Source organism: Podarcis raffonei, chromosome 9 (assembly GCF_027172205.1).
Source record: "Podarcis raffonei isolate rPodRaf1 chromosome 9, rPodRaf1.pri, whole genome shotgun sequence".
Taxonomy (NCBI): domain Eukaryota; kingdom Metazoa; phylum Chordata; class Lepidosauria; order Squamata; family Lacertidae; genus Podarcis; species Podarcis raffonei.
This window is the reverse complement of record NC_070610.1, coordinates 21,010,617-21,036,724: the sequence shown is the minus strand read 5'-3', so window position 1 is coordinate 21,036,724 and position 26,108 is coordinate 21,010,617. Positions and strand designations below refer to the sequence as shown.

The 26,108-nt window shown below is 45.1% G+C and overlaps 1 protein-coding gene across 1 annotated transcript in view; it reads left to right on the top strand.

Annotated features, from left to right (window-relative positions):
• Window positions 1–1,400: 1,400 nt before the first annotated feature.
• Window positions 1,401–26,108, top strand: part of SGCZ (sarcoglycan zeta) — a 551,579-nt gene continuing 526,871 nt past the window's right edge. Inside the window, exon 1 of the mRNA XM_053402397.1 lies at window positions 1,401–2,594. Coding sequence (XP_053258372.1) covers window positions 2,556–2,594 — 39 coding nt within the window. The 5' untranslated portion in view covers window positions 1,401–2,555. The remainder of the gene's footprint in view (window positions 2,595–26,108) is intronic.

The window sequence follows — 26,108 nt, the reverse complement described above, 5'->3', positions numbered from 1 at the left end:
CATTCAGTGGCAAACAGTGTTAGAAACAGGTGTGAAAGTGAGGAGCTAAATGACAGAGCGTTACGGGTGCAACAACGGAATGTCTAGGTGCACTTTTTTTATAACAAGAATACAAAGCTGAAAATGAATGAGCTGCAGCTAAAATATGATGTTCATTTTTCACATGGGCTAGTCCTTCCCCTGCCCATCCCTGTAATATTCTTAAGAGTGTCTCTTTTCCAGTCTGGAATTGGGGAGGCAGAAAAAAGTCCTCCTTTCCTTCCACTCTGCTGTTTTAAACTGAAATATTAGGTGCAGTACTGAGCCCAGAGCTCAGAAACTGCTCCTGCTAATGAAATTCCCGGTTGCAAAATGCACCTGGAACAATGGGAGTTTCGAACACTGGTGGCAAAGTAATTCTCCTAAATCCATTCTAAGCTAAGGAAATTCGGAAATAAAAGTTGGATTTTGTGGCTTGTAGGAACGTTGAACATTTGTAAACTACACAGACCATCTCTGGCCATTCCTGACGCTGCCTGGGGCTGATGAGAGATAGAGAACAGCAACATTTAGAGGTCCATGGGTGCTTCATTCTTGTTCTAGGAGTAGAGGGAAAAGTCTTGGGGACAGGATGCTGATAGACAGCACTTGTATTAATGTGGCAAAAACTGCCTAAGGATTCTATGAAAATAACTTATGCTTAGATGTAAATATGTTTAGGTTATGTAAGTTTAGATGCAGAATGGATGCTTGGGTGAAGAGTTGTAGACAACAGGACAGTGGAACAGGATCTGTGGCGCAGATGAATTTATAACAAACACTGGGAAAGTGTATTTTTCTTTTAAAAATATATATGCTGGTGGAAGACTCTTAGGAAGTTGTTTGATCTGCATGGAGAGGGGAAGAAACTCTGCACATCAATGGGAACTTTAGCCGACTTAGATTAGAAGGGGACATTTTTATAAATCAGGAGGCACTCCGAATTATATCTCTGTATTATCACAAACCTTTGAATTGATCAGGTGTGTGTGTGTAGGTTGATGCTGACAGCTACAACAGGAACGACATAAAAACGCCTTTCAAAAATATCCCTAATATTTGTTGGGTCAGCGCAACGTGGGGAGTGCAATAAGGCAGGAAATCAAGGGTGGGGTTAATGTGATATGTAGGGAAACTCCGAAGATTGCAGCCGGAGCTTCACTCAGCCATAGCACCGCCGGCCCCCCAATCTCCAACCAGAGGCGCCTGCCTTTCCGTGCGTGCCCACGACTGCTCGCTCCGAAGCAGCAGCGGTGCCAAGACCAAGCGTGCGCTAGGACCCGGCGCCCGCAGCCTGGGCCGGGAGAGGAAATGTTGCTTTTTGACAGAGGAGAGAAATCCCCTCAGTGCTGGCTGTGAGAAGAGAGAAGTGAAGTCAGTCACCTGGCGGTGAAGGACAGTAAAACAGGAGAGAGGGGGGCGAGAGAGAGAGAGAAATCTCCCCCCCTACTCTTCTCTTCCTCTCCCTGCGAGAGATCCTTCTCTCTCTTTCCCACCCCCCTTCCCCAATCAACCCGGTTTTAACTCTGTTTAGCCTAACCTTCAGGAGAGAGAGGGGGGGAGGGAGGGAGAGCGTCTCTATATCTCCCCCGCAGACTTTCTCTTCTCCTTCTCCCCTTCCTCCCTTCCTCCCTCCCTCCCTCCTCCAGCTCCCTTCCCGCCAGAGCCTCCGCACAACAACTGGGGCGTCTATATCCAGGACTAAGCGGTGAAAGCTCGAGAAGGGACGGCGGCGGATGCCCGGCGCTCGCTCGTTCTCCCGGGCGCCCGCGGGGAGCTGGCCGGGGTAAGCATGCCGGGCAGCCCCGCGCTGCGCCGCTGCTCTTGCCGGGCGCTCGCTGCCTTCTCCGGCTGGGCGAAGGAGGCGCAGCACCAGGAGACGCTCGCTCGCCGTTTTGCTGCATTGGTGCCGTCCGGGGGAAAGGCAGGCGCCGCTGTTCGCCTCGGCTGCCAGCGAGGCGCCGCTGCCGGCTGCTGAGGCGGCGGCCGGGGAGGAAAGCTTTGGCGGAGAGGATTCTCCTCGGCGTCCCAGCCCGACGGGAAACCCATCTTCTTCTCCCCGCCCCCCTCGATTCCTTCGCCTCGGCACAGGACAAGATCCGGGGGCTCCCAAGATCACCTGTCGCTTCCTCCCCCCACCCCGATCCGCTAAGGGAGGTGTGTGTGGTTTCTCCCTCCCCATCTCCCCCCACCCCACCCCAAAAGGAAAGATTGCGAGGAAGGGCCGGGGCATCTGATTCCCCTCTCCACATTTATTTGTTGCTTTTGGGAAGCCTGGGAGGCGGCGCGCTTGGCGGAGGATGCCATTGACTCGAGCCGCCCGGATTGCCAGGGCAAGGCTGACTTCGCGTTGGAAACGGAGCGCCGAGAACCGATGACTGGCTGGCTCGCTCTCGCTCCGAAGAGAGAGGAAGAAATTGGCACAACTTCTCTGGTGTTTTCCTCTTCCTCCGCCACCTCTTTTTCTTCTTCTTCTTCTTCTCCTCCTTCCTCCGCCTCGCCTCTTTTCCCACCTCCGTGGCGTTCACTTTCGGTCTATGGAAACAGCACCCGATCTGGACATTGAAGAGCTCAAGGTACGTGTGATCGTCTCTCCCCCCGTGTTGAGAGAGATGGGAGAGCGTGTGTGAGCGATTGTGAAAAGGGGGAGAAAGAGGAAATGGCTCTCGTGGTGGTGGTGTCTTTTGCTCAGGCTCAGCCCGAAGGAGTTGGAGGCGCTTTCTGTTGCCGGTGCGCGGAGATGCCGGGTGTGGGGGTATGGGAAGAGAAGGGTGGGCATGGAGGAGCGCAGCCCCGTCCGCCGGCCCCTACAGGAGGAGAAGAAGAAGGAAAGAAGAAGAAGGGGTGGGGGGAGGAGGAGGCTCTGGTAGTGGGGAGAGGGGGAGGGGGAAGGAGGAGGAGGACGACGGGCGCTGGAGATTAGATGGCAAAAGCCCGGCTGCGCTTCTCCTCTTCCCTCCCCCTCTCCCTCCCTCTGCTGCGCCTTCCTAATCATGATCCTAATGATAAAGCGCTGCTTCCTCGCGTCAGTTGCATCAGCACTTCGGACAGCGGCGCGCCGGGTCTGTTAATCATCGGCCGCCGGAGGAAGAGCTGAAATGTGGCTTCCCTTTTCACGCCGCCGCTGTTCCTTCCTCAGCAAAACTTCCCTCTCAAAGCTCCCTCCCTCCCGATTTCTAGCCTGTTGTGAGAATGATCGGGCGATCCTCCTCCTTGTCTTGCACTGCTCTTGATCTATGGGGTTCCCTTCCCTCTGCGGATCCCCTCACTCTAGTCTAAAGTCTTTTCCTTCCGCTTCACACACACTCCAGAAGCCCAAGGCTCAACATTTCAGGACTACAAGCCACGCAAGGCAACTATCCGGGATTTTCCAAGGATGCGGACGCAGCCACGTACTTTGCTGGGGGGAGGGGAGCTGAGAAAACTTTGCATTGGAATCGCGGAGCGGAGGGTTTTTAAACAAGGAAACTTCCCCATCCGATTTTGCCTTCTTTTAGGCTCCCTCCCTCTTAAGGAGCATGCTTAGTTGCTGGGAGCATGCGCCATGAAGCTGCCCACCCCGTTTTGCTGGTTTAGAACCTGTTCCCTGCAAAAGGGGAGGGGGCTTCCTAGGAAGCAGAGCAGGCGGTGAAATCGGGGAGAAGGCAGAGTAAGGAGGCAATGGCGAGAGAAGGGGGAATGGGGCTCATGGGGAGAGGAGTAGTACTGAAGGGAAAATGAAAAATGGGGGGGGACTAAGGTGAAATAATGCAAATATAAGGGTAGCAGAGGATCAAAAGAGGATGAGAAGAAGGTCGTTAGAAAAAGAAAAAATAATTTATGTATTTTTTTAATTAAAAAAATCACTGCACTGTGAATCAGAAATTTTGTGTGAAAGAGGAATAGTTGTCTCACAGCCCTTTCCTTATAAAACCTTTCAGAAAGAATTATCCTGTCCTTACATGTGGCAGGCATGCTATTTATTCATTCAGAGGAGTTGCTTCATTTCCTCAAATATTGAAATGCGTGGTGCGGGAACTTTGAAATTGGGGTTCTGGTGGTGGAAATTCCGCGCCCCCAAACTGTGATTCATTGCTTCCTGTTGTTGAGGATGCATTTCCCCACATAAACTTTTACAGCTTGATGCTTCTATGCGCAGTCGCCTCAGAAGGAACCCCCCCCCCAGTTCCCTGGGAGTTACCTCCAAGAAAGCACACATGAAAAAATGGCAACCCCCCCTTCAAGTTGCTCAATTTCAAGAGCTTAAAGAATATGGCATTTTAATGCCAGCTCTGTTGAGATGATCATTTGTTGTGATTGTTATTATATGAACACAATGCAAGAGCCAAGACCAGACTGTTTTGAGCTCGGTTTCCAGCCTGGTGCAATGCCATCCCTCAATGAACTGAGATCCCCTTGCAGTTTGCCGCCTTTCCCTCTTCCCAGGGAGCTGTGGCATGTAACGTAGGTTTGTGAACAAAGTTTTCTTTGAGGACGGCATAAGGGCACTTCCCCGCAGGGAAATGGCTCCCCGCTTTCAAAGTTCTGTGGAAATCCTAAACTGGGCTACGTCTCACACGTCTCTCCATCACTTGGGGACTGGCAGATACTTCTCCGCTGCATGTGGTCTTTCTACAGACCACGGTTTGAGGGAGAGGGAGATGTGTTCCCATTAATCTTCCCTCGAGCAGCTCTGCAATTAAGGCCACTCTTGCAGGGGCTGGGAGACAGTGGGCGACCTTGAGGAGAGCAGCCAGGATGAAAGGGGACTCCCAATGCCCCCTTTCCCCGTTCTTTGCCTTGGGTACCTTAGAGAAAGCAGCAGGGCTTCTCAAGGGGAACTTTATCCTCGCACAGAAGACAGAGGAGCGATAGAAACCCGCATGTCGTTGGCTTAGAGTGGAGCACATCTACATGTTCAGGACATGTCGCCGTGGTGCTGATCTGTGAGATCCGATATGCTCATGCAGGTGCAGCTGATTCATGTGGTGCACATGCACCTAGGTTTCAGATCTGGCTGGACTCCTGCCTGTCTAAATGCTGGATATGTATCTACCTACCTATCTAGGTAGGTAGCACCTTCCCGTTAGATGGTCCTCAGGGCTGCTCCAAGAGCACTGTTTCCCATGCATGCTTCCTCTCATGTGCCACAATGTCTCCTGTACCTCCCCCTGGCTGCTTTTAGGAGCCTGTGAAAACTCAGCCTTTTTGGATAGACAACTAATACTTTTTGATAATTGGTCTGCTGCATTCTATTAATCACCAGTAGGGGGTGGTGTGTATGCAAGATACCATTTTATTGAACAAGGCTAAAAAGAAGCAGGTGGTGAGTTTGGGGTGTGCGTGTGGGTGTTTGTACACACAGTATATTCTGTATTATCAGCTATTTTTTAAGCATTTGCTCCAGGGTGGATTAAACGTGTAATAAATAAATATAAGGGGCAGCCAACACTTTCCTTCTCTTAGCTACTAAGCTTTGTTGGCACCTCTGCTAGTGATGCAATGCCAACTTAAAGTTGCTGGTATTATTAGAATGAGACCCCCCCCCTTCCTTCTTCACATGAGGTTGAACGCATTGTGTGTTTGGGGTGTCAAGGGCTTGTGAGCATGATGCACTTGGGCTTCAGCTGCGAGAATCAGGAAAGCACAGCAAAAAAGAAGAAGCTCAGAGGCTGCTTTAAGTTGCAAAGAAGCAAATGGACTGTAGTCACTGATCTCTCCCCTACACTGATCACATGTGCAGGACAAATCGAGGTGTGTCTACTCAGACGTAAGTCCTACTAAGTTTGATGGGACTTACTTCCAAGTATGCAGGCATAAGATTGAAACCGAAGGTTCTAAGCTCCTTTTTGGGCCGGGGCTGCTTCTGTTAATTTGTAGAGCATGGTGTGTGTGTGTGTGTGTGTGTGTGTGTGTGTGTGTGTCTGTTTCTAAAACTAATGCTAAGAATGGTTAAATAATATTAACAACGGTAGCAGAAGTAGGTGGTCATGCCAAGGTCTCAAAGATGAACACTTGATTTACTGATTAGCTCAGGTGAGGACAGACCTGATTGGTTTTGCTTCGTCTACATTTTTCACCCTAGAACCCTCCTGTGCTCTGCTTCTGTGTTTTACAATTACAGTGCTAACGTGCACATTTAGCACCAATTATTAAAGTGTAAGGGACGCGGGTGGCACTGTGGTCTAAACCACAGAGCCTAGGGCTTGTCCATCGGAAGGTCGGCAGTTTGAATCCCTGCAACGGGATGAGCTCCCATTGCTCAGGCCCAGCTCCTGCCAGCCTAGCAGTTTGAAAGCACGTCAAAGTGCAAGTAGATAAATAGGTACTGCTCCGGCGGGAAGGTAAACGGTGTTTCCATGCGCTGCTCTGGTTTTCCAGAAGTGGCTTAGTCATGCTGGCCACATGACCCGAAAGCTGTACACCAGCTCCCTTGGCCAGTAAAGCGAGATGAGTGCCGCAACCCCAGAGTCGTCTGCGACTGGACCTAATGGTCAGGAGTACCTTTACCTTTACCTTTATTAAAGTGTAACCAATTTCTTCATGAAGCATGTGTTCATGCCTCTGAGCAGAACTGCTTTGGCTGGGTCAAACCAAAGCTGACTTATCTCAGCAATCTTTGCAAGCAGCCCAGATACCAGAAATTTGCTGTGGCTCCACCAGTGGACCATGCCATTTCCTGATGTACCTGCAACACTAAGCTCACCTGGGAGTGAACCCCGCTGAATTCAGTGAGACTTATTTCTGAGCCGACATGGTTAGGATTGTGGCCTTAATGTTCATAATACCTATATTTTATTGAACAAATAAATATATTGTATCCAGAAGTTTTGCTGGCTCTAAACCTGGAGATTCTGTTAGCTCTCATTTTTGCCATCAGGGCATAACTTTGGGGCAGATGCCAGAAAGACCTCCAAATACATTTTGAAGCAAGTAGGGCAATAAACAATATGATTCAAAGGATCTGAAATTATGTAACTGCACCACTGTTAGCCACCATGTCTAATAGACATATTCTCCATGATAGTGCCTAATCTTCTTAGAAAGCCTTCACCTCATCCAGTGGCCCATCTCACAAATTAATTCTATCCTATGTGAAGGACCTTCTGTTGTCTGTCCTGATTCTCCTGGCAACCCGCATCTCTAGACATTCCCTAGACCAAGTTCTAATGTGACAGAAGAGGAAGATGGGGGAGGAAGCCCATTTGACCCACTTTTTCCAGAACATGCATAATTTTGTAAACTGGTATCACAACCCTCTTTGTTGTCGGGTTTTCTGAACCAAAAAGTCTCCAAACCTCAGCACTTACTCTTGAGGAAAATGGCCCCAACCTCTAATTGTTTTGTTTGTTTGCCCTTTGCAGTGCCATAGAGTTCTCTGTGATACCTTTCTTGAGATGAGCTGGTAAGATCTGTTCGGACTATTCTAAATGCAGCCGCAGCAGTTTTCTATGAAGGCATTTTGAAACAGGTCCTCTTGGTTTCCACTTCTTAATCTCTTGCAAGGATTTTGCCTTCTGCCTCTCCAGTTGCCATACACTGAGTTGACATTTTTATTGAATTACCAGCCATGCCTCCGATATCTCTTTCCTGATTAGACCTACTTGGCTCTGATCCTATCATTGTATTTGTGAAGTTAAGATTATTGGGCAAGCAGGGGAGGAATGCACATAATTTTGCAGTCGTACTACTGAGCTTAATTTGCCATATTAGTACTATTCCTATCCCCCACCGTTCCCCTCAGTTTGGAGAGACCCCTCCTTGGATAATGTGTTGCTCTTTGCAAAGTTGGTCACTTCCTTCTGACTTCAGCTCATTTATGGAAACCTTTTATGGAGCTTATGTCTTCTCACAAAGGCCTGCCTGAAACCTGATTAAAACAGTGTCTCCTCCAAACATCTATCTGAAATGCAGCAGACTCGGCCTAGCAGTGTAACACTATCTTTAAAAAAAGGTTTCTAAAATCTTATTTGTGTGGGGGACCTACTATTTTATTATGAGAAATTGCTTCTGGCTTTAGAAAGAATACTTGGATCAAAACAGCAACGAACTCGCTAGCAGCACAAATACTTCTCCATCTGAAATCTATCTCTCTTGTTTACGAAAGCACAGTACGGCCAGGCTTTGGAAAGATCAGCTAGTGATTCCTGATGTGGTTTGGTTGCCTTGCCAAATGAAATCGAGGCAGGGCGAAAAAAAATGCTGCTTAAAATTTCACTTTAAAGAAGCAACAAGATGCTGCAAATTTTATACGTCTTACTCCCACAAATACAGAAAGCAGGGAAACAAAACAGAGAAAGAAGGATGTGCCAGCATTCTTAGGGGGAATACCACAGTTTACAAAAGTGTATATATCTATAATATATACCAAAAATAAACACAAGGATATGGCAGACAAAACCAGAACCAGAACCATGCAGTAAAATATTGAGTCAGCTGGAAAGGAGGAACTGAAAACAGGTCTGAATGGATAGAATGCCCTCTTTGAAAAGAATAGCTGGCTAAAATCCTGAACAGGAGTCCTCTTGTTAGGGGAGAGGATGCTCTGCAACCACAGTAGAAAAAAAAGCAAAGAACTATTTGCCTCTTGGGGAGATCTTTCAGGTAGCACTTTCATTCTTCATTCCCCACAATCAATGACCTTGTGCTAGGATCTGAGTGCACTGTGCTCCATACCTGAAGCCTTTAATGCAAAGTAATACCTGCCTTACTAAAGTCTTGATCATCCATGAAGAGGCCAGATTGATCTGGGACTTGTGTCGTACGCTAGCCCCTAAGAATAGAGAAGTTGGTTATCCCTGGTTACCTATGGCCTGGAGCAAAATCTCACTCCTCTTGCAACCGTTCGTTGATCCCAGGTTATTGGAGACACTGTAACAGGACCTGCCATCTAATTTTCTGGGTAGTTTGGCAATAAGCTTTTCATTTGCTAAGAGCATTATGGATTTTTATTTGTAAGCATAAAGCTTATGTTAAGCCCCTTTTTCTGAGTCCATTTAAAAGTTAGAGTTTCATTAAGCACTTAGCTACAGAGGAACCGTAATAAAGCTCACTGCCGAGTGTCTCCTTGAATGTGTGTTGTGATATTTTCAAAGGTGCTGGGCACATTTGAAAGGTCACTTGATACAAAACTGGAAACTAGCAAGGGGAGGCGCTTCACCTTGCTAGTCTCTGCACGAATTTGCGATGAAACAGATCAGAACAAAAATGAGAGAGACAGAAAGCAAGTTTTCATCCAGAGATCTGGGGGCTGAAGTCCTTTTGCTTTGATCTTCCAGCTTCCGTCTCCAATGCATATATGAACTTTCATACTTTTAATTCACAAATCCTTGGTGTTTTGTTTCAAAGGAACACTGCCATAAAAATTAACTAGGGCTGTATTGCACTTACCTGGAAGAAAGCCCCAGTAGACACAGTGGGACTTCCTCCTGAGTAATCATGCGTAACACTGGGGTGCATGTTGAATGTGTCTCCTCCAAATCCTTTGCAGTGCAGCCCTTTGCGTTAGCAAAGCCACTTTGCAATTTCTAAATGTGTGTCCCTATATGCACAGGCATTTCCTCTGTGAACAGCTAAGCATGTTCATGTTTTGCATACATGCCCAGGAGCACATCCTTAAACTCTTGGCTAATTAAACTAAAATATTACCTACTACTTTCTGGTTCATAATCACTAGCATAAGTTAAAATTCACATATCTCCCCTAAGCATGCTCTCAAAAAGCGTCAAAGTGTGTGTAAGAGTGCAGTCTCATGTGAATTTTATGAGGCTTACTTTTGAGTAGACATGATTAGGGTTGCAGTGTAACTCCCCTGCTGAAATCAGCACAATTTAAATGTACTTAACTTTTGACTGGATCGTACCTAGTGATTGTGAAGTGCAACAGAGTAGCCATACCAAGTCAGGGAGATCCAAAATGGTTCCCTGCAAATGCTGCTGGAATCCAGCTCCCTTCAGTCCAGTGAGCATGGCCACGGATGATGGGAGTTGTAGTTCAGTGCCACCTGGAGAGCAGTGGCATAGCGTGGGTTGTCAGCACCCGGGGCAAGGCAAGTAATTTGCGCCCCCTAACCCTGAGTGAGCCAGGTAGGGGCAGAGAGCTACGAGTGCAAGCGCGCCTCCCAGATGTTGCGCCCGGTGCAGCTGGCCCCCCCTGCACCCCCACGCTACGCCACTGCTGGAGAGCACTCCATTGGCTAACCTTGCTCAAATGGAGAACAAATCCAAGTGATTTGCATATGTGCATATGTGCCCATGGAAATATACTTACACAAATGTTCACTGTATAGTTTGAAATATTTAGCTGACAATTGGATGAGCTGCATTTTTGAAGGCTTGTACGCCTATGTGCTTTGGCTTACCGCACAGGCATGAACTGACTTTGAACCACTCCTTAAATAATGACACAAAGGCAGCAAGTTTGGGATCTGAAGCCAATGGAAGAGAAGTTTTCACATGTGAAGCATGTTCACTGAATTGCCTTGCCCCACACTGATCCTGCTTCTATTGCTATAAATCTCTCGTTTGCATTTTCCACTCTTTATGGTGCAACTCTTGCAGCATCTTTTATTTCCATTCCTCTCCCATTTGCAATCATTGAAATATGTCTATCGGTCTCAGATGGCAGGTGATTGTGCTTTATAGGGTGTGTAAAACATCATCTTGACATTTTTTTCTGGATGAATAGACTATGCAAACCTATAAAAAAAGAATCTTTCAGGTGATATTATTAACTTGAGGTAATTAACAACACCAGTGAAAAGCAGCATTTCTACCTGAAAGTGACAATTCTAAGAAGGAACAGCAAGTTCTAACAGATCGATCCTATGCACATTTACTTAAAGGCCAATCTCTTTGAGTTCAATGACATGAAATGTAGGATTACAAATATGCTAGTTTTAGTTTTTAGTGGTACGTTCAGTCTTGCAAGCATGTTAATGGTTGACTGCTGTTTTTCTGGTGAAGCTATTGGTGAAAGCACTCCTACGAAATGATGTGATCTCAATGTATGGGCAGCCACACGTGGAGGCAAGGGATTATTCCAGTACCCCATCCTCTAGCCATGATGAGCTTTAAAGGTCCCTGTGAATTGGGCCCGGAAACAGATCAAGAGGCAGTGCAGCTGATGAAGTGCTAGCATGACATCTTCATCGCTCCCGGTCCCAGTTAGCTGTCCAGCAGCTGCATGGTTACCCAACAGCAGTTTCCGAATGCTCTTCAGAGGCAGCCCCATATATATGGGCTATCGCAGTTTAACACAGAGGCTAACAGAGCATGGCACATTGGAATTAATATGCAGATAGATGTCTGCCTTTTGAAAACATAGACATGCTCCACGATGGTGGGGATTGCTGTATAACAACATCTGGAGGGGCAAAGGTCCCTCACTCCTGATACAGGGGCTTCTTTAGCACCCAGAACCCAGAACTAATTGTCTCTTCCATTGGACCTATCTCGGACCACCCTCCTGTCTCCTAGGGCTTACTTTCATGTGCATGTACACTCCCTGCTGATCAGTTTTGGTCCTTCTTATCTCACTCTTACAGTTGTACCTTGGTTGTTGAATGGCTTGTGATTCAAACATTTTGGCTCCCGAACGCTGCAAACCCAGAAGGGAGTATTCCGGTTTGCGAACGTTCTTTGGAAGCTGAATGTTCGACGGGGCTTCCACGGCTTCTGGTTGGCTGCAAGAAGCTCCTACAGCCAATCAGAGGCCATGCCTTGGTTTTTGAATGTTTTTGGAAGTCAGACGGACTTCTGGAACGGATTCCATTTGAGAACCAAGGTACAACTGTATATACTAAAATGTATCTAGGTCACGTAGCAGCCTGTTCAGGGCACTGTGAAGACAAACTGGTAAATCAAGCCTGTCACTGTAGGCAGGTAGTTTGCATCAGGGCAACATGGAGCAACAAGAAGTAAGGCAGTTCACTCGAAAAACCAGAAGAGGCTGCTGTAAGGTGATCAAGGGGTGTGGACGAGGAAGAGAAAGGGGAGGGGGGGTCTTTATTCCTGCTGTTGCATTGATGTATCAATAGGTGCTGGGGGGTTGTAACATACTTGAGAACCGCTTGGTCCAATTTCCATTTCCAGATAAATATGGTTACATTATTCAGACCAGTCGATTCCAAAACTAGCCGCAGATGGAGAGCTTTAAACAATGCTGTCCTCCCGCACATGGTAGATTGATGATGTTTCAGAATTGCAGCATATGGCATAAGGAATGTGAAATGAGGGAGCCCTCAAGAGGTTGATTCAGCAGTTCTGTGGTCCTAAACCAAGCCATCTCGGAAGCCAGTTTCACAGTTTCCCCTCCGAAACCGAGCCAAGTTAAGTCAGGCTTTGTGCAGCGTGGGAGGATTTTTGATGGGCAAAGCTAAGTAGGTGGCTTTATTTCTGTTACACGTTAGTCATTCCATAATGCAAAATACTACTCTGTAGCAACTGACATATTTTTAGTGCAATGCATGCTATATATTCATCGCTGAGGCTGGAGACTGGAAAGCAACCTCTGGTTAGAATTATCTGACTTGCCTGATAAACAAACGGCTCTTCTTTCTTTTGTCCTCCCTTCCCTCATTTGCCACCCCAAATCCCATCATTTTCACAAAGCCTGTCATCATCAACATTAGATAAAAGACAATTAACCTTTGCAATTCACCTTCAGAATATCCAGTCTTCAAGCTCTACCTAATTAAAGGTCAAGCAGGAACAAAGTAACACTTGGCAAATTTCTCTTCTTGTTTAGGACAGGATGAGGCGGTGCCATCATTCTGAAAAGGGCCAGTTCACGTTCATCACACACGTTTTAGTCAAAAGATCAGTGGGGAGAGTGATTACCTTTCCCTTGGAAATATCATGAACTCAAGCAAAGCATGCCTAAGGAAGGCCTATTTTCCAGGTGACAATTTTATAAACATGGACACACAGTCATGCAAGAGCAGGTGCCTCTTTCAGAGTGATACATGAATATGCAGGTTCATTTCTGGCAACAGGTGCTGGATCAGAACCAGAAATGCTTTCAGCCAGGGACCAATCTGTTTCTAGTCCATGTCACTTTTACACGTGTCCATTCATAGATCTGATTGCTACAGTTTCCAGATTAATCTGCATTTTTGATCTGCCTGAAAATGTCTGTTATATTTTGGAATGCTTTCCATCACTAAATATACATTTTGCAGCATATTTTATCTTCAGGTATTAATGTGATAGGGAGTAAGGCATGGATGTACAGAAGACAGCCACATAATATTTTCCTACGGGTAAACAGATGTAGGCATGGGAAATGCATCATTTAAGTGAGCACTGAGTGGGTAACAAGGCTGGACCATCTTAGGTAAGTGTAGAACAGGGTTGCCCCCAAATAAAAACAGGTGAAGCAAATTGCAGTGGGTGACCTCAGTAAATAAATCTTCCCTTCCTCCTTTCATTATTAAGAGTTTGCAGTTACTCTGCCTGAACACTTCAGTCTTGTATTAATATAGAGGTTTGCTAAGCTCACTACATTTCAAGCTGAAAATATATCAACACTTGGTTAAAATGAAAATCCTTCTAACTTGTACTTATTCGTGGCTTTTTATATACACTATATCTGTCTTCTCAAGAACTTATCACATTGTGCAAAAAGTATTGATCGTTACATTGATTTCCCCAACCAGTACTAAACACACACACACCAAACGCAAAGCCTACTCCAGATTATCCTAAAGGTTGAATCAGAAGGATTGTGCCAAGCATCCACAATGCCCTTGGCACTAAAAACCTTTAATGAGATCCCAGGGGTGCCAGAACAACGAGATTTACCTTAATTCCATGACAATTCTAGGTAGAATCTTTAGGGGTGCCATGGGACTCAAAAAGTCCCATGCTTCCCTTTTGGTGGGGAACATCATTTTTTTTTTTCATTCTCTGCTTCCTAGAGGACAGCCAGTTGGTTTTCTCTGTCTCCAATCTTCCAGAAGTTAGATGGAGCTATTTTAGCCATTCTCCACTTTGGGCTTATCTTGTCCCTCTTGAAGTGTTTGGACAGCAGACATCATGCATTCTGTTCCATCTGTAGATCTGCACTGTAATGTGTGAATAGATATGTTGGCAGTGGCTGCAGTGATCAGCAGGGGTGCTCTGATATCACAGGAGGTGAAACACGTAAAATGTTTTCTAAATGCTGTTGGATGAATGGCTTTGAGCTAGACCCTTTAAATCAGGGTTGGGGGACCTGTGAACCTTCAAATGTTGCTGTACTACAACCCTCATCATCCCTGACCATTGGCCATACTGGCTGGGCCTGGTGAGAGTTGGACTCCAGCAACATCTGTAAACTGACATGTTCTCTATCGCAATCTAAACCATGGTGGACCATGCTACAGTAGAGGTGCTACATCAGGCTTCTACAACCTCGGCCCTCCAGATGTTTTGGCCTACAACTTCCATGATCCCTAGCTAGCAGGACCAGTGATCAGGGATGATGAGAATTGTAGTCTCAAAAACATCTGGAGGGCCGAGGTTGAGGAAGCCTGTGCTACATGGTATGTCAACTGAGTAGGACAGATGTGCCCATGTACAGCATATAGTCTGGTCTGTATATCCCTTCCTGCCTCTCCAGGGTTGTACTGATAACTTTTTCCTGAATCATAAACCTAAAGCCAAACATGGCAGGCTGTGTATCCATTGTAATGCACATTAGAGTAGTACACTCATATACTTTGAATTGGACCCAGGGCACACCTGCTAAAAAGGAAGGCCACCACTGCTGTCAACCTTGAATCCCACCTTAGGGATAATTTAATGGCAACTCCATTTACTATAAAATATTCTGGATGAGGTCCCATCGTCTGATATTCCATATGCATCTTCGAAGCTCCATCATATATTTTAGTATGCCCATGATTTTTTATTTTTTATTTTTTTGCATGCAGTAGAGTTTTGATGTTGATTGCATTTCAGAAATATTTGTGCAAAAGTTCTCTGGTGTACAAAATTATTATGAGACATTTTTAGTATGAATCAATCAAGACGGTAAATGCGAAATTGATTTTAAGCACGCAGAGCTTGATATGAGGGATTTAGTATTCACAGCACCGTTTCAAAGTGATGCTATATAGTTTAATTCACAGAGATCTACGCGCACATTTACTCCCTTCCATTTGTAGGTAAAACAGCCCAGATTTATAGCGTTTGTTGCATTCCAGAAAGATAGCAGGCCCATATGCAGATGATCCTTGCTTTGCCACACAAATACATTTCCCTTCCCTTCCCTTCCATGAACCTCACATCCCACCACACAAATTAACTCTAATTGGATATGGCGTCACTTTCACTCATCTTAAAGACTGTAAAGCATGGATTTTATGAATTGCCGGCATACATTCAGCAATAAAAACTAAAGATGCCGGAAATCAATAGGAGCTTCTGTGTTGATCATTGGCAATGAGAAAAGGCAAAAGTCAATTTAATATTTCAGGCAACAAGCTGCCTTATCTATAATGGTCTGAAAGCAAAAGAGGACTTATACTGAAGGTGTCTTCACAAGAACCCATACACTTCCATGCTATGAGCCTTTTGGTGGAATCTCTACTTACTGCACAAGCCTTACCATGTTTACTAAGAATTGAGTCCTGCTCAATGGGGCTTAGTCCCAAGTAAGTGAGTCAAGGGTTGCCCACCTTAGTCGAGAATATTCTACATGAGATACAATAATCTGATATAGAAACGTTATCATTATGTGGGAGCGTTTATGGTTTTGGGAGGTTCCATGCTAGCATATAGAGCAGCCTTTCTCAACCTGTGGGTCCCCCGATGTTGTTGAACTACAACTCCCATCACCCCTAGCTAGCAAGGCCAGAGCTCAGGGATGATGGGAGTTGTAGTCCAACAACATCTGGGGACCCACAGGTTGAGAACCGCTGATATAGACAGTGGAGACAAACCCTTGTCCATTTCTGTAGCTGGCTTCAACAGCAAACTTGCATGACCTTTGATGTCCATTTTACACACAGCTGTCCTGCATGGTCCATAGTGTCCCTTTGCAAACTGCTTCTCAGCTGTATAGCTTCTTTCAGGAAGGAGAGTCAGGTGGCAAGTTCCTAGCTCCTAGGGCTGCCATCCTGGGCATTACCCGGATTCAGCGGCGGAATTGACGTCGGGGGGGTGGTGGTGGTTCTGAAAGGCAGCACTTTCTCCTGGATCAAGTCAATTGAAAATTTGTGGTGTTTCAACAACTCAACAACTTTGGGGTTTGTTTGAAGAAAGCTCAACCACTTTTGGGTGTCCTGGTTTTTACTTTTTGAAATATGGCAACCCTGCTAGCTCCTCCTGGCAGTCAGGGTAGTCTAGGTCTTTTCACAGGGTTTTCCTGCTCTGTGCCTGTCTCTGCTTCCTTCCCAGTGCCACATTGCTCTGCGCCAGGGTTTCCCAAACTTGGGTCTCCAACTTTGGACTACAAGTCCCATCATCCCACTAGCTAGGGATGATGGGAGTTGTAGTCCAAAAACAGCTGTAGACACAAGTTTGGGAAACCTTACTCTTGGCCATCCAACCTGATGTGTTGCAACTGTGGTTGTCTGTGTCCAACTCATCCAATGCCTAAGTACTTCCAGATATGCCAGACTTTGCTGAGGACTTGGCCAAAATCTGGTGCACAGCCCTACTAAAGGCAATGGTGGCTGGCTCCATTGGGGACTGGTGTGGTGCAAAGTAGGAGGCCAGCAGTAGGTGGAGCTTCATTCTCCTCCCTTCTAAGTTCTAGAACAGGCATAGGCAAACTCGGTTCTCCAGATGTTTTTGGACTACAATTCCCATCATCCCTGACCACTGGTCCTGTTAGCTAGGGATCATGGGAGTTGTAGTCCCAAAACATCTGGAGGGCCGAGTTTGCCTATGCCTGTTCTAGAAAGGTGAAGAAGGAAGAAGCTGAAAGCCAATGTCACCCTGTGGACTAGCTGTAAATAAGGAAGTAGGGACTAGATGATATTGATGGGGCAGTAGTCCATTCACCCTGATGGACCAGCCTCCACCAACTAAAGACATACCTTTGTTGACTTGGTAATCCTTCCACTATCAGCAAATTCTACAGGTTCTATTGATAATATATGAGATTTCATAATGGCTTCACCCACACCCTCCTAATTCTGCCCTTGCTCCATCCCTGAATCACCACCTTCCTCAGAAGTTGGTGTCTCTGAGCATGAGGCAAACGCTTAAACAATGTAATGTGTGGAATGCCCCTTTGCGTTCTCCCTCTCCAAGTTGTGAAAATTGCTCAGGCAACAACTGTACAAGCCTCTTAATGTTCTCTTCCTTCCTTCCCTCCTCAGCAAACGCATGATCTATTTGCCCAGCTCGGGCCTGCCTAGTTAAGCTCCCTATTTCATTCCGTATTAATTTAGATGAGGCGGATAATATTTGCTGTTCATGTAAATATGTCATCTACTCAGTCTACCGAGACCACTTGCACTATTGCTTAATAAAATTATGGGGATATGAGTGGTGTCGCTGCGTCCCATGATAAAATTTCCATCATAGTGCTGACAGTCATAAAACAAAAGCTTCTCTCTGCCAAAGTGCCGCCTGTCCTATTGAACTTGGGACTTTTTCTAGGCCTTGATCAATGAACAGTATCTACCAGGCAGTAAAACTTCAGCATAATGATAAACAGAGCAAGAAGACAGAGTTTGGGCGGATTGAAGTTGAGCACCTGGCATGTCAGGGATTATAGATTATATTGGCCAAAATTTATTTTACGCGGGTGCATGGTGCACTCAAGTTGAGCTCCTTTGTGATACACAACCCAGCAAGCTCCATTTTCAGAGAAGAGAAGTAAATTGTAAGGATTTGAGGACTGACTGGGTGGGGCAGGGAGGAAGGCACAGACAGAACAGAAATAAACAATTCTAAGCTACACAGCCACATAGGAGCCATTTGTCAAGCTTCTTAAACAAGCTGGGCCTAAGTGAAATAATGCTGTAATACCAGACCCTCCAAGTGTCCTCATTTTCCAGGGACAATCTTGGATTTACAGAAGCCATCCCAGTTTCTGATTTGCTCCTGGAATGTCCGGCTTTTCCTTAGGATGTCCCTATTTTCATCGGAGAAATGTTGGAGGTTATGGAGTTATGTGACCCATGTCAAGGAGATAAGTAACTATACAACCTTTAGATTACATCTGAAGGCATAGGGAAGATTTTGATGTCTAATTTTTATATATGTTGGAAGCCACCCAGAGTGGCTGAAGCAAACAAGTCAGATGGGTGGGTTGTAAATAATAAAATTATTATTACTATTATTATTACTATTAGTATCATTGAGTAGGGCATCATCATCAGAGAAATGTTGGAGGGTGTGTAATAATAATTCAGGAAAAGGAAAACATGGTTTGACTTGGTGTTAATATGGTGCATTAAGTACAGAATGGAAGTTTTTGAGTATCTTGTCACAGCAGTCGTAAACTCCAGGGCTGTAAATCATCAGTATCACATAGTACCTTTGGCCATGGACAGCAATGGTGGCAGGTGCCCTTTGGAGGTAGGGTAGAAGACAGAGATGCCATTGAAAGGCAGAGTTTTGACCCTGTCCTCTCCCCTGCTGAGTTTAACAAGGGCAGTGCTAAGATGCTGACAGAATGTGCTACCCCCTGGGCTACATATAAGTAAGACAGCTGGAGGCTGGCGGAGGGCAGACTGCTGTTGGTGAGGCAGTGCCCCGCACACCCTAGTGGCCTAGACTCCACTGGTGGGTCGGGAACCTATGGCCCTCCAGATGTTCTTCAGCTCCCACTAATCTCTAAGCATTGGCCATGTTGGCTGGGTTACCTCAGCGTCAGGTGTCAGAGGATCCAACCCCCACGGTAGGTTGCCAGGAACGGATAAGACAAAGAAAGTTCTTACCAACTGCTTTTTATTCAATGTTCACACAGAGGTGCTTAGAAATGCAGCCTCTTGGAAAAATGGTGTTGCTCTGGGTAAATCTCCAACCCCTTTCTCTCCCACTTCCTCATTTGTCAACCACAACACCCCCCCCCCTTTATGGTTTCAGCTTACGGCCGTCTGTCTCTGAGCCCTTTGCTCTTCTACTTTTAAGGCTTGCTGGGTTCTGGGAGATGGTGATTCTGGAATGCTTTCTAGTGATAACGTGTCAGCCAGCTGCTCCAGCTCTGACTCCTCCTCTTCTCCCATTATTTCCCAACTTTCCCCCTCGTCTTCCTCTGAGCTGTGACCTCCCTCAAACCCCTGTTGTAATTTGGAACTGTGTTCTTTTTCTCTGGAAGAGTCAGGCTGAACAGGCGGTCTCCATCATTCCCCCTCTGCCCAGTCCCTGACACTCAGCAAAGATCATGCCAATCTGACTGGTTTCTAGGCAACACCTCCCTTTTTGCTGTAAACAGCATTAACCCTTGGGTCACTTGTTGAATGGTCTCTGCTGTCACACTTCCTATAAAAGAACAGGAGCTTACTTATAGCCACCTAATACGATCATAGCAAAGGTAAGAATTGAATAAGGGCTTTCCTGATTCAGAGCTCAGTTGCGTTAAGTCACCAGGCTACAGTTGTTCTCAGTCAGGAATTGCCACGCTTCCAGATTAATTGTTTTAATATGTAATTTCCTCCCCCCCCCGCCACCCAAATGAAAATATAAAAATTGATTAGCTTTTGAGGTTTGATCTGACTGGTGATAAAATTGATCCATGATGGTTTTTAAATCAGGCAGTCAAAGCACTGAGAAGCTGGGAGGTTTATATGCTCTATTTGGTTCAAACATCCGTTTATAGAGCTACCTGCAGCATCAGTCAAAAGCTGTGGCTCAAGGCAGGAAGCACATCCCACAATCCTAATTATAGGCAACCTGTACAGCTCTGAACAGCTGGGCGGCTCCTCACCTGCCTGTGCATAATATAACATGACAGTTGTGGACTCCACATGTCTCCATTCCTAATGGCCAGATCACCAACCCATGTACATCACGCTGTTGATTTTTGTACACTTGTTCACTCTACCTGTGATGACTGGCTGCCAAATATGTCCTCAGATGCCTGTAAAAAGTACTGGACAGATTATGAAAATTATGCCTATGTTATTAGATCTCTGGCTGTCTCCTCAAACATGTAAAGATGCTATCACTTGATGCTGCAGGAACCATGTGAGTCAGTTCCAAGTCTAAACTTTCATTGTGGCATTTGAACACTGATGGTTCATGCACACATGAAAGCATCGTTCAAGGCTGAAGTCACCAAATGATGAATATACGTGTGCAGACCAGTCCACTGGTGAATAGTCAAAAGCCTAATCCAGAGATTTGTTATGGGGTGGGCACTGTGTCCATTGCATATACACTTAGGGATGCAGGTGGCGCTGTAGTCTAAAGTACTGAGCTTCTTGGGCTTGCCAATCAGAAGGTCACCGGTTTGAATCCCAGTGACGGGGTGAGCTCCTGTTGCTCTATCCCAGTTTCTGCCAGCCTAGCAATTCGCAAGCATGCCAGTGCAAGTAGATAAATAGGTACCACTGTGGCGGGAAGGTAAACAGCATTTCTGTGTGCTCTGGTTTCCATCATGGTGTTCTGTTGCACCAGAAGCAGTTTAGTCATGCCGGACACATGATCTGGAAAGCTGTCTATGGACAAATGCCGGCTCCCTCGGCCTGAAAGTGAGATGCGCACCACAGCCACATAGTTACCTTTGACTGGACTTAAACATCTGGGGATCCTTTGCCTTTACTTTTTCCTGCATATACACTTGGAGGTAAATATCATCTCTAGCAGTAGAACTAAGTGCCCTACACATGTCTTTGAATGTGAGTAGACAGCATGCACACCCAAGAGCTCCATGTACACATCTTGGCACATGTGGGATCTGGACTGAGCTGCAAAGCTAAATTGAAGCACAACTTGGAAAGAAGACATGTCCTCCTCTGTCCACCTACTGAGCTGCATAAATACTCTAGAGGCTTCTGATGGAAGCCTCTGTCTTGGAACACACTGTTCTGAGACAGAGGCTGCAAAATATCACAGATGCAGAAAGATCCAGCAGTTTCAGAGGGTTGTTTTGTCAAGCTTCCTTTCAGCCGTGAGGGGAGAAGTTAAAGTTCTGCTGGAGAAAGCAGGGCAGGTTTCACACAGTATCACCCTTGCCTAAATTTTTCCTGTCTTCAGATTTGACAGGTGAGCCTGGCCCTTCTCCATATGTTGCCACTGGAAGTCACAATTATTTGTTTTTCCTTAGAGTTAGCCAAGATCCGTCCACTGATGGGGAAAGGAACAGAAAAATAACCCCAGCCTTAAACCGTAAAAAAAAAGCAAGAAAACGGAGTTCAACTATTTAAACAATCAATTTTATTCTGCACACAGCAATTACTTCTGCTGTCAGAAGGGATAAAGTTTACTACTGCAGGAAACTGTAAAAAGTCAAATGTGTTCTTGTAAAATCCAGTGTGAGCTGCTAAGTCAATGGCAGCATACCTTTGGAAGGCTGCTTTCAGATGTTACATTTATCAAGAGACCATGTGGACATAAATCAAGCTGTGGTATTCTCCTGATGTCATTTCTGAAACAAAAACAGTGGAAGTCATTCTCTTTGGTGGCTCCCACCAAAGCATCCTGCACAGAGGACCATTAATGGGGTGGTGGTAGTGGTGGTGGTCAGTATGATTGTAAACCAAGTGGCCTGGGCTGAGTTACAGTGAAGCATTAGAATACAGTAGGGCCAAAACTGACAGATAATTTCTAATGGGCCAGCAGAAATGACTCCCATTTTGGAGCTGGAGGTCTGACTACTGGCTTTGTCCCATGGATTCTGGTACCCGAAGCCTTGCTGCTCATCTTACGTTGCTTTGAACTGAATTGTAGTTTTTATATTATCTTGTGTTTGAGTAGTTTAATTCATAGAAAAGTGACCCACAAGTCTGAATGAATGAATGAACGAACGAATGCATACATCCATGTAAACAGGACTTTTTTTCCAGCTGGAACTCACCAGAACTCAGTTCCAGCACCTTTCAGGTGGACGCCATTGCCATTATAAGAGAACAAGGGAGGAGTTCATGGTGAGTTCTTGAGCGGTCATCAATGGGAGTTGTAGTCCAACAACATCTGGGTACCCCAGGTTGAGAGAGGCTGGTATAAGGTGCTGTTTCCTTTTCTTTGTGTATGTGTGCGATATTATCATACAGTCCGTATGGAAACATTTATTTTGTTCTTGCAGGGATATGGTTTCCCCAATTCCATTTAAAGGGCCTTTTATGTTCTTGAAGATTGTGACATCACATTTGTGCATGGAGAAAGAGAGAGAGAGAGATGAGAGAGAGAGTGCTTGCCCCTTTTTTAAGCAAAGAAAAAGAAAATATACATCTTCTTAAAAAAGAAAGCAGAGATAAAAATGGCAATGCATCCCTTATGTGCAATCTGTATCAGAAGAAGTTTAAAGCACAGTTTGCTTTTATTGATGCCTTCATCTGAAAAACAAACAGAAGAAACCCTAAAGTTGTAAATTCCAGAGACTGGGGATAAGAATGAGATGCTGATACGATGTACCACAGATAAATCAGGTGGCACTAACAGAATTTCAATAGCTAAGGTTAATAATATCGCCATCAGTAGTTTTCGAAAAAGCTTTGACTGCCTTAGAAGGAACTTAATTTTAAATCTCAAGAGAAGTCAATCAGTATACATCTAAAATATGCGTCAGGATGTGAATTGCATACATTAGAGTCATGTTTCTCTACCTACCTAAAGTGATCTCATTTCCTATGTAGTTACTTTGCCAACAGAGAGTTCCAGCAACTTGAGTGAGAGAAAATAAAGGTCAAGGAACAGTTCAGAAGAGAGTACTTCTCTTATCTCCTCATATCTGCCAACTGTCTTACTTTCCTGGTCAGCTCGGAGGCTGATCAACAGGAAGCAGAAGATGCATCCAGCAGGTTCTTATTGATCTGATATCAGTTCTGGAACTTAGATTAGTTCGATGAGGTTTACCAAAGGCATTCTTCACTTCCTGCAGATCAGCTCTGTACCAGGAACAGCGTCAGCCCAATACATTTTGATGGTGCCCAAAGGACACCTCCATGCTACAGCTTTAAATCAGGGTAGGGATCCTGTAGCCTTCAACTGCAACTCCCATCATTGGGCTAGTTGGGGTTTGTGGGAGTTGGAGTCCAACAATTTCAGGAGCTGGTTCCTCACTTCTCTGTTTAAGTCTTATTACCCCATTCAGATACCAGTTCCCGCTTTCACCTATCCCACCTCCATGGTGCTTTGTAAAGGAAGGAGGCCACCACACTTTATTGCATAGCAGGGCAAGCTCTGATCAAGAAGAGACAATTCTAACTTGTGGCGGAAGGAGCATGGTGCAAATCACACTGATATTGCTCAGAGTTTGAGACTACACCCAAGTCATGTTTCCTCTTGGTAGCACTGGAGCTAATGCACATATACCTCCCCAAAGTGAGATAATTTTCACGAGAGATCCCCACTATTGAAGCTATACAATTAGAGCACATTGGATTTGCACACTGGCAACCGAATGGTCTGTGCTCCTCCTCCCAGATCTTAGTTGAAATCCAATGGATCACTAGGCACTAAGCACAGCACATGTCCATCAAGTGTCACAATCATGGAAATCACTTGCAGGCGTCATCCATGTCTGGAAAACATTGCTGAATTACAGCTTTAGTAACATGACGTCTCCCCACCACCACTCCTGAAAAAAACTACCCTGAAGCTGTTTATAAATATGAAATGGTGACTGAACATAAAAATGCAATGTCACTGTGGTCAGCAGCCATTGGTCTGAAACTCATAGTCTTCTGCCACATCATGCACCCATCAGAAAAACAATATGTTCCAGAGACTTATTTCAGGAACAGCTGTTGTTAGAGTATTCCCACCAACCCCAGCAAGGATGAGCAATGCTCAGGGAAGATGGAAGCCACAGTCCTTCAACATCTGTAGGGCACCATGTGTCAGCTATATTTGGATTATTTATTGTATCACTTTTGATCTTGTCAAGGGAGCAGAGGATGGCATGTGGTTATTATTAGCTATTCTTATCTACTTTTTCATATAGGAATTCCTTCCCATGAGGCATCCCAAAGCAAATTTACAATTTAATAAAACATGAATAAAACACTTAAATATATAAAAACAGAAACCAGTAGTACATATGAGAACATTCTTTTTTTAAAGAACTACATACAGGCACACACACACACACAGACACAATGTAAAACAACAGCATATACATCAAATCAATTCAAATCCAGTACAAATACCAGATGTTTCCTTATGACAATTATATGAGGTATGTAAGTGAGATACAATGACTTGCACAAGTCCAGTTAATCAGAAGGCTGAAGGAAGATTTGAACTCAACTCAGGCCTTCCTCAGTAACACACTGGTGAATCAAGTCAAAGCTTCATGGCAAGTTTTTGCAAAGGTCACATTGGAGAAATCAAGGTGGTGTTTGTCTACTTCAGAAACAAAATCTGGGGCTTTGGAGTTCTTGTCTTTCACTGAGATACAAAATGGGAGGGGATTTTAACTTATCCTGCAATTAAAACAATTATGCATTCTTTTCATTATTCACTGCAATGTTGATTATTTGGGTAAACGTCCTCACATCAGGAGGATTCTGGGGGATGGCATAATTGAACCAGAGCAATAAACACACAAAAAAGTTAATCCATCATGTCAGGTGTGCTGCTTAAAGAGACTAACCCGAACTTGAAGCCGGGAAGAGTCTTCTTGCCTCCTGATTAAAATGTGATTATAAATTACAGTGTGAATGCTGTAATTTCAACAAGGGTTTTTACTCTCAGAACCTGACCTTGAGCTAAAAAGAAAAACAACCATTTGTTGTTGTTGTTTGGCCTGTTTTGATGCTTTCATTCAGAATATCCATGGGAGAAAAGGATCGCGACGTGTGGACAGAAAAAATCTGTGGCATGTAGTTGCCTCTCTACATAACAGCGGTTTTCAGATTTTCTACCTTCACCTTGTCTGTAAAAGGCTCCCTATGCATCTGTCACATAGAACCTCTGATTGTAGGCTTGGTTGAAAGTGGGCACACTCTTTATGTAAGGCTCAAAGGTTCAGTCCAGCACTCCATCCACCACATCAGGAGTGGCGACCTCAGGTGACTGGAGACTGACTGTGTACCAGGCCTGACATCTTCAGCCATGGAAACGCTGCTTTCTCGATAAATGGATTGATCTGCCAGCTAATTTTCATGCACTCTTTGTGCTTCCTTTGGCTGTGGACGTGGAATTCACCAGGTAGTTTAAAGTGTGATCAGCTGCTGTAAATTGAATTCTTTTTCCAGGAATAGGTCAGTTTCTTTCCTCTCTCTGGTTGCAGATATTATACACCAAGCTTCATGACTAGGGATGGAGGAAGAATTTGGTCCACTTTTCTGACTGATCTGATCTGAAAAGCCTAAATTTTCTTGAGGGATAAATGAGAGTGGGGACTTACCTTTCTCCAACAGCAGTGACTTTTCTCAGTGTTGCCATTTCCTAAATGCCACCATTTTATTTTCCCAGAATGCTCCTAATGTGTTATTCTGTAGCATCCCATGGGAAAAAATGGAGGTTGATATCACTTATTCCTACCCAAAATGCTACAGAAGATGCAATGTCAGGTTTGGGTACCACTGCACTGCGTTCCTCAAGAGCAGCTTTTTATTTCCTTCCTGGAATTAATGTGTGGCACCCAGTAGTACTGAGTGCAGAAAGAAAATGATTGGGGTTAAACATGCTCCTTATCCCTAGTGACCCAACTATTAATTATCGAGCCTGCACCTCTCTGCTTAGCCCCATCCTGGGTTCTGTCTCTTGGTCATGCTGAGCATGACAAGTTGTTGGGAGTGCTACAGAATGTTGGGAACTGGCAGATAGATACTTGGAATTACTATTTAAAAGTGACCACCGTGGCACTACCCTTTTGATGTTTATACAAATGCATATACTTCTAGTTCACTGGCTGCATTTTAGACTTTAATTGCCCTGGCCCAGAGACTGAAAAGCTTTTAGTTGATTGCACACATTAGATTAGACTCTTGGACCTGACAATTGACTTGGGCGGTTATTACTATTTCCAGCACTGCAGTATAATTTGTGAGTTTCCTCCAT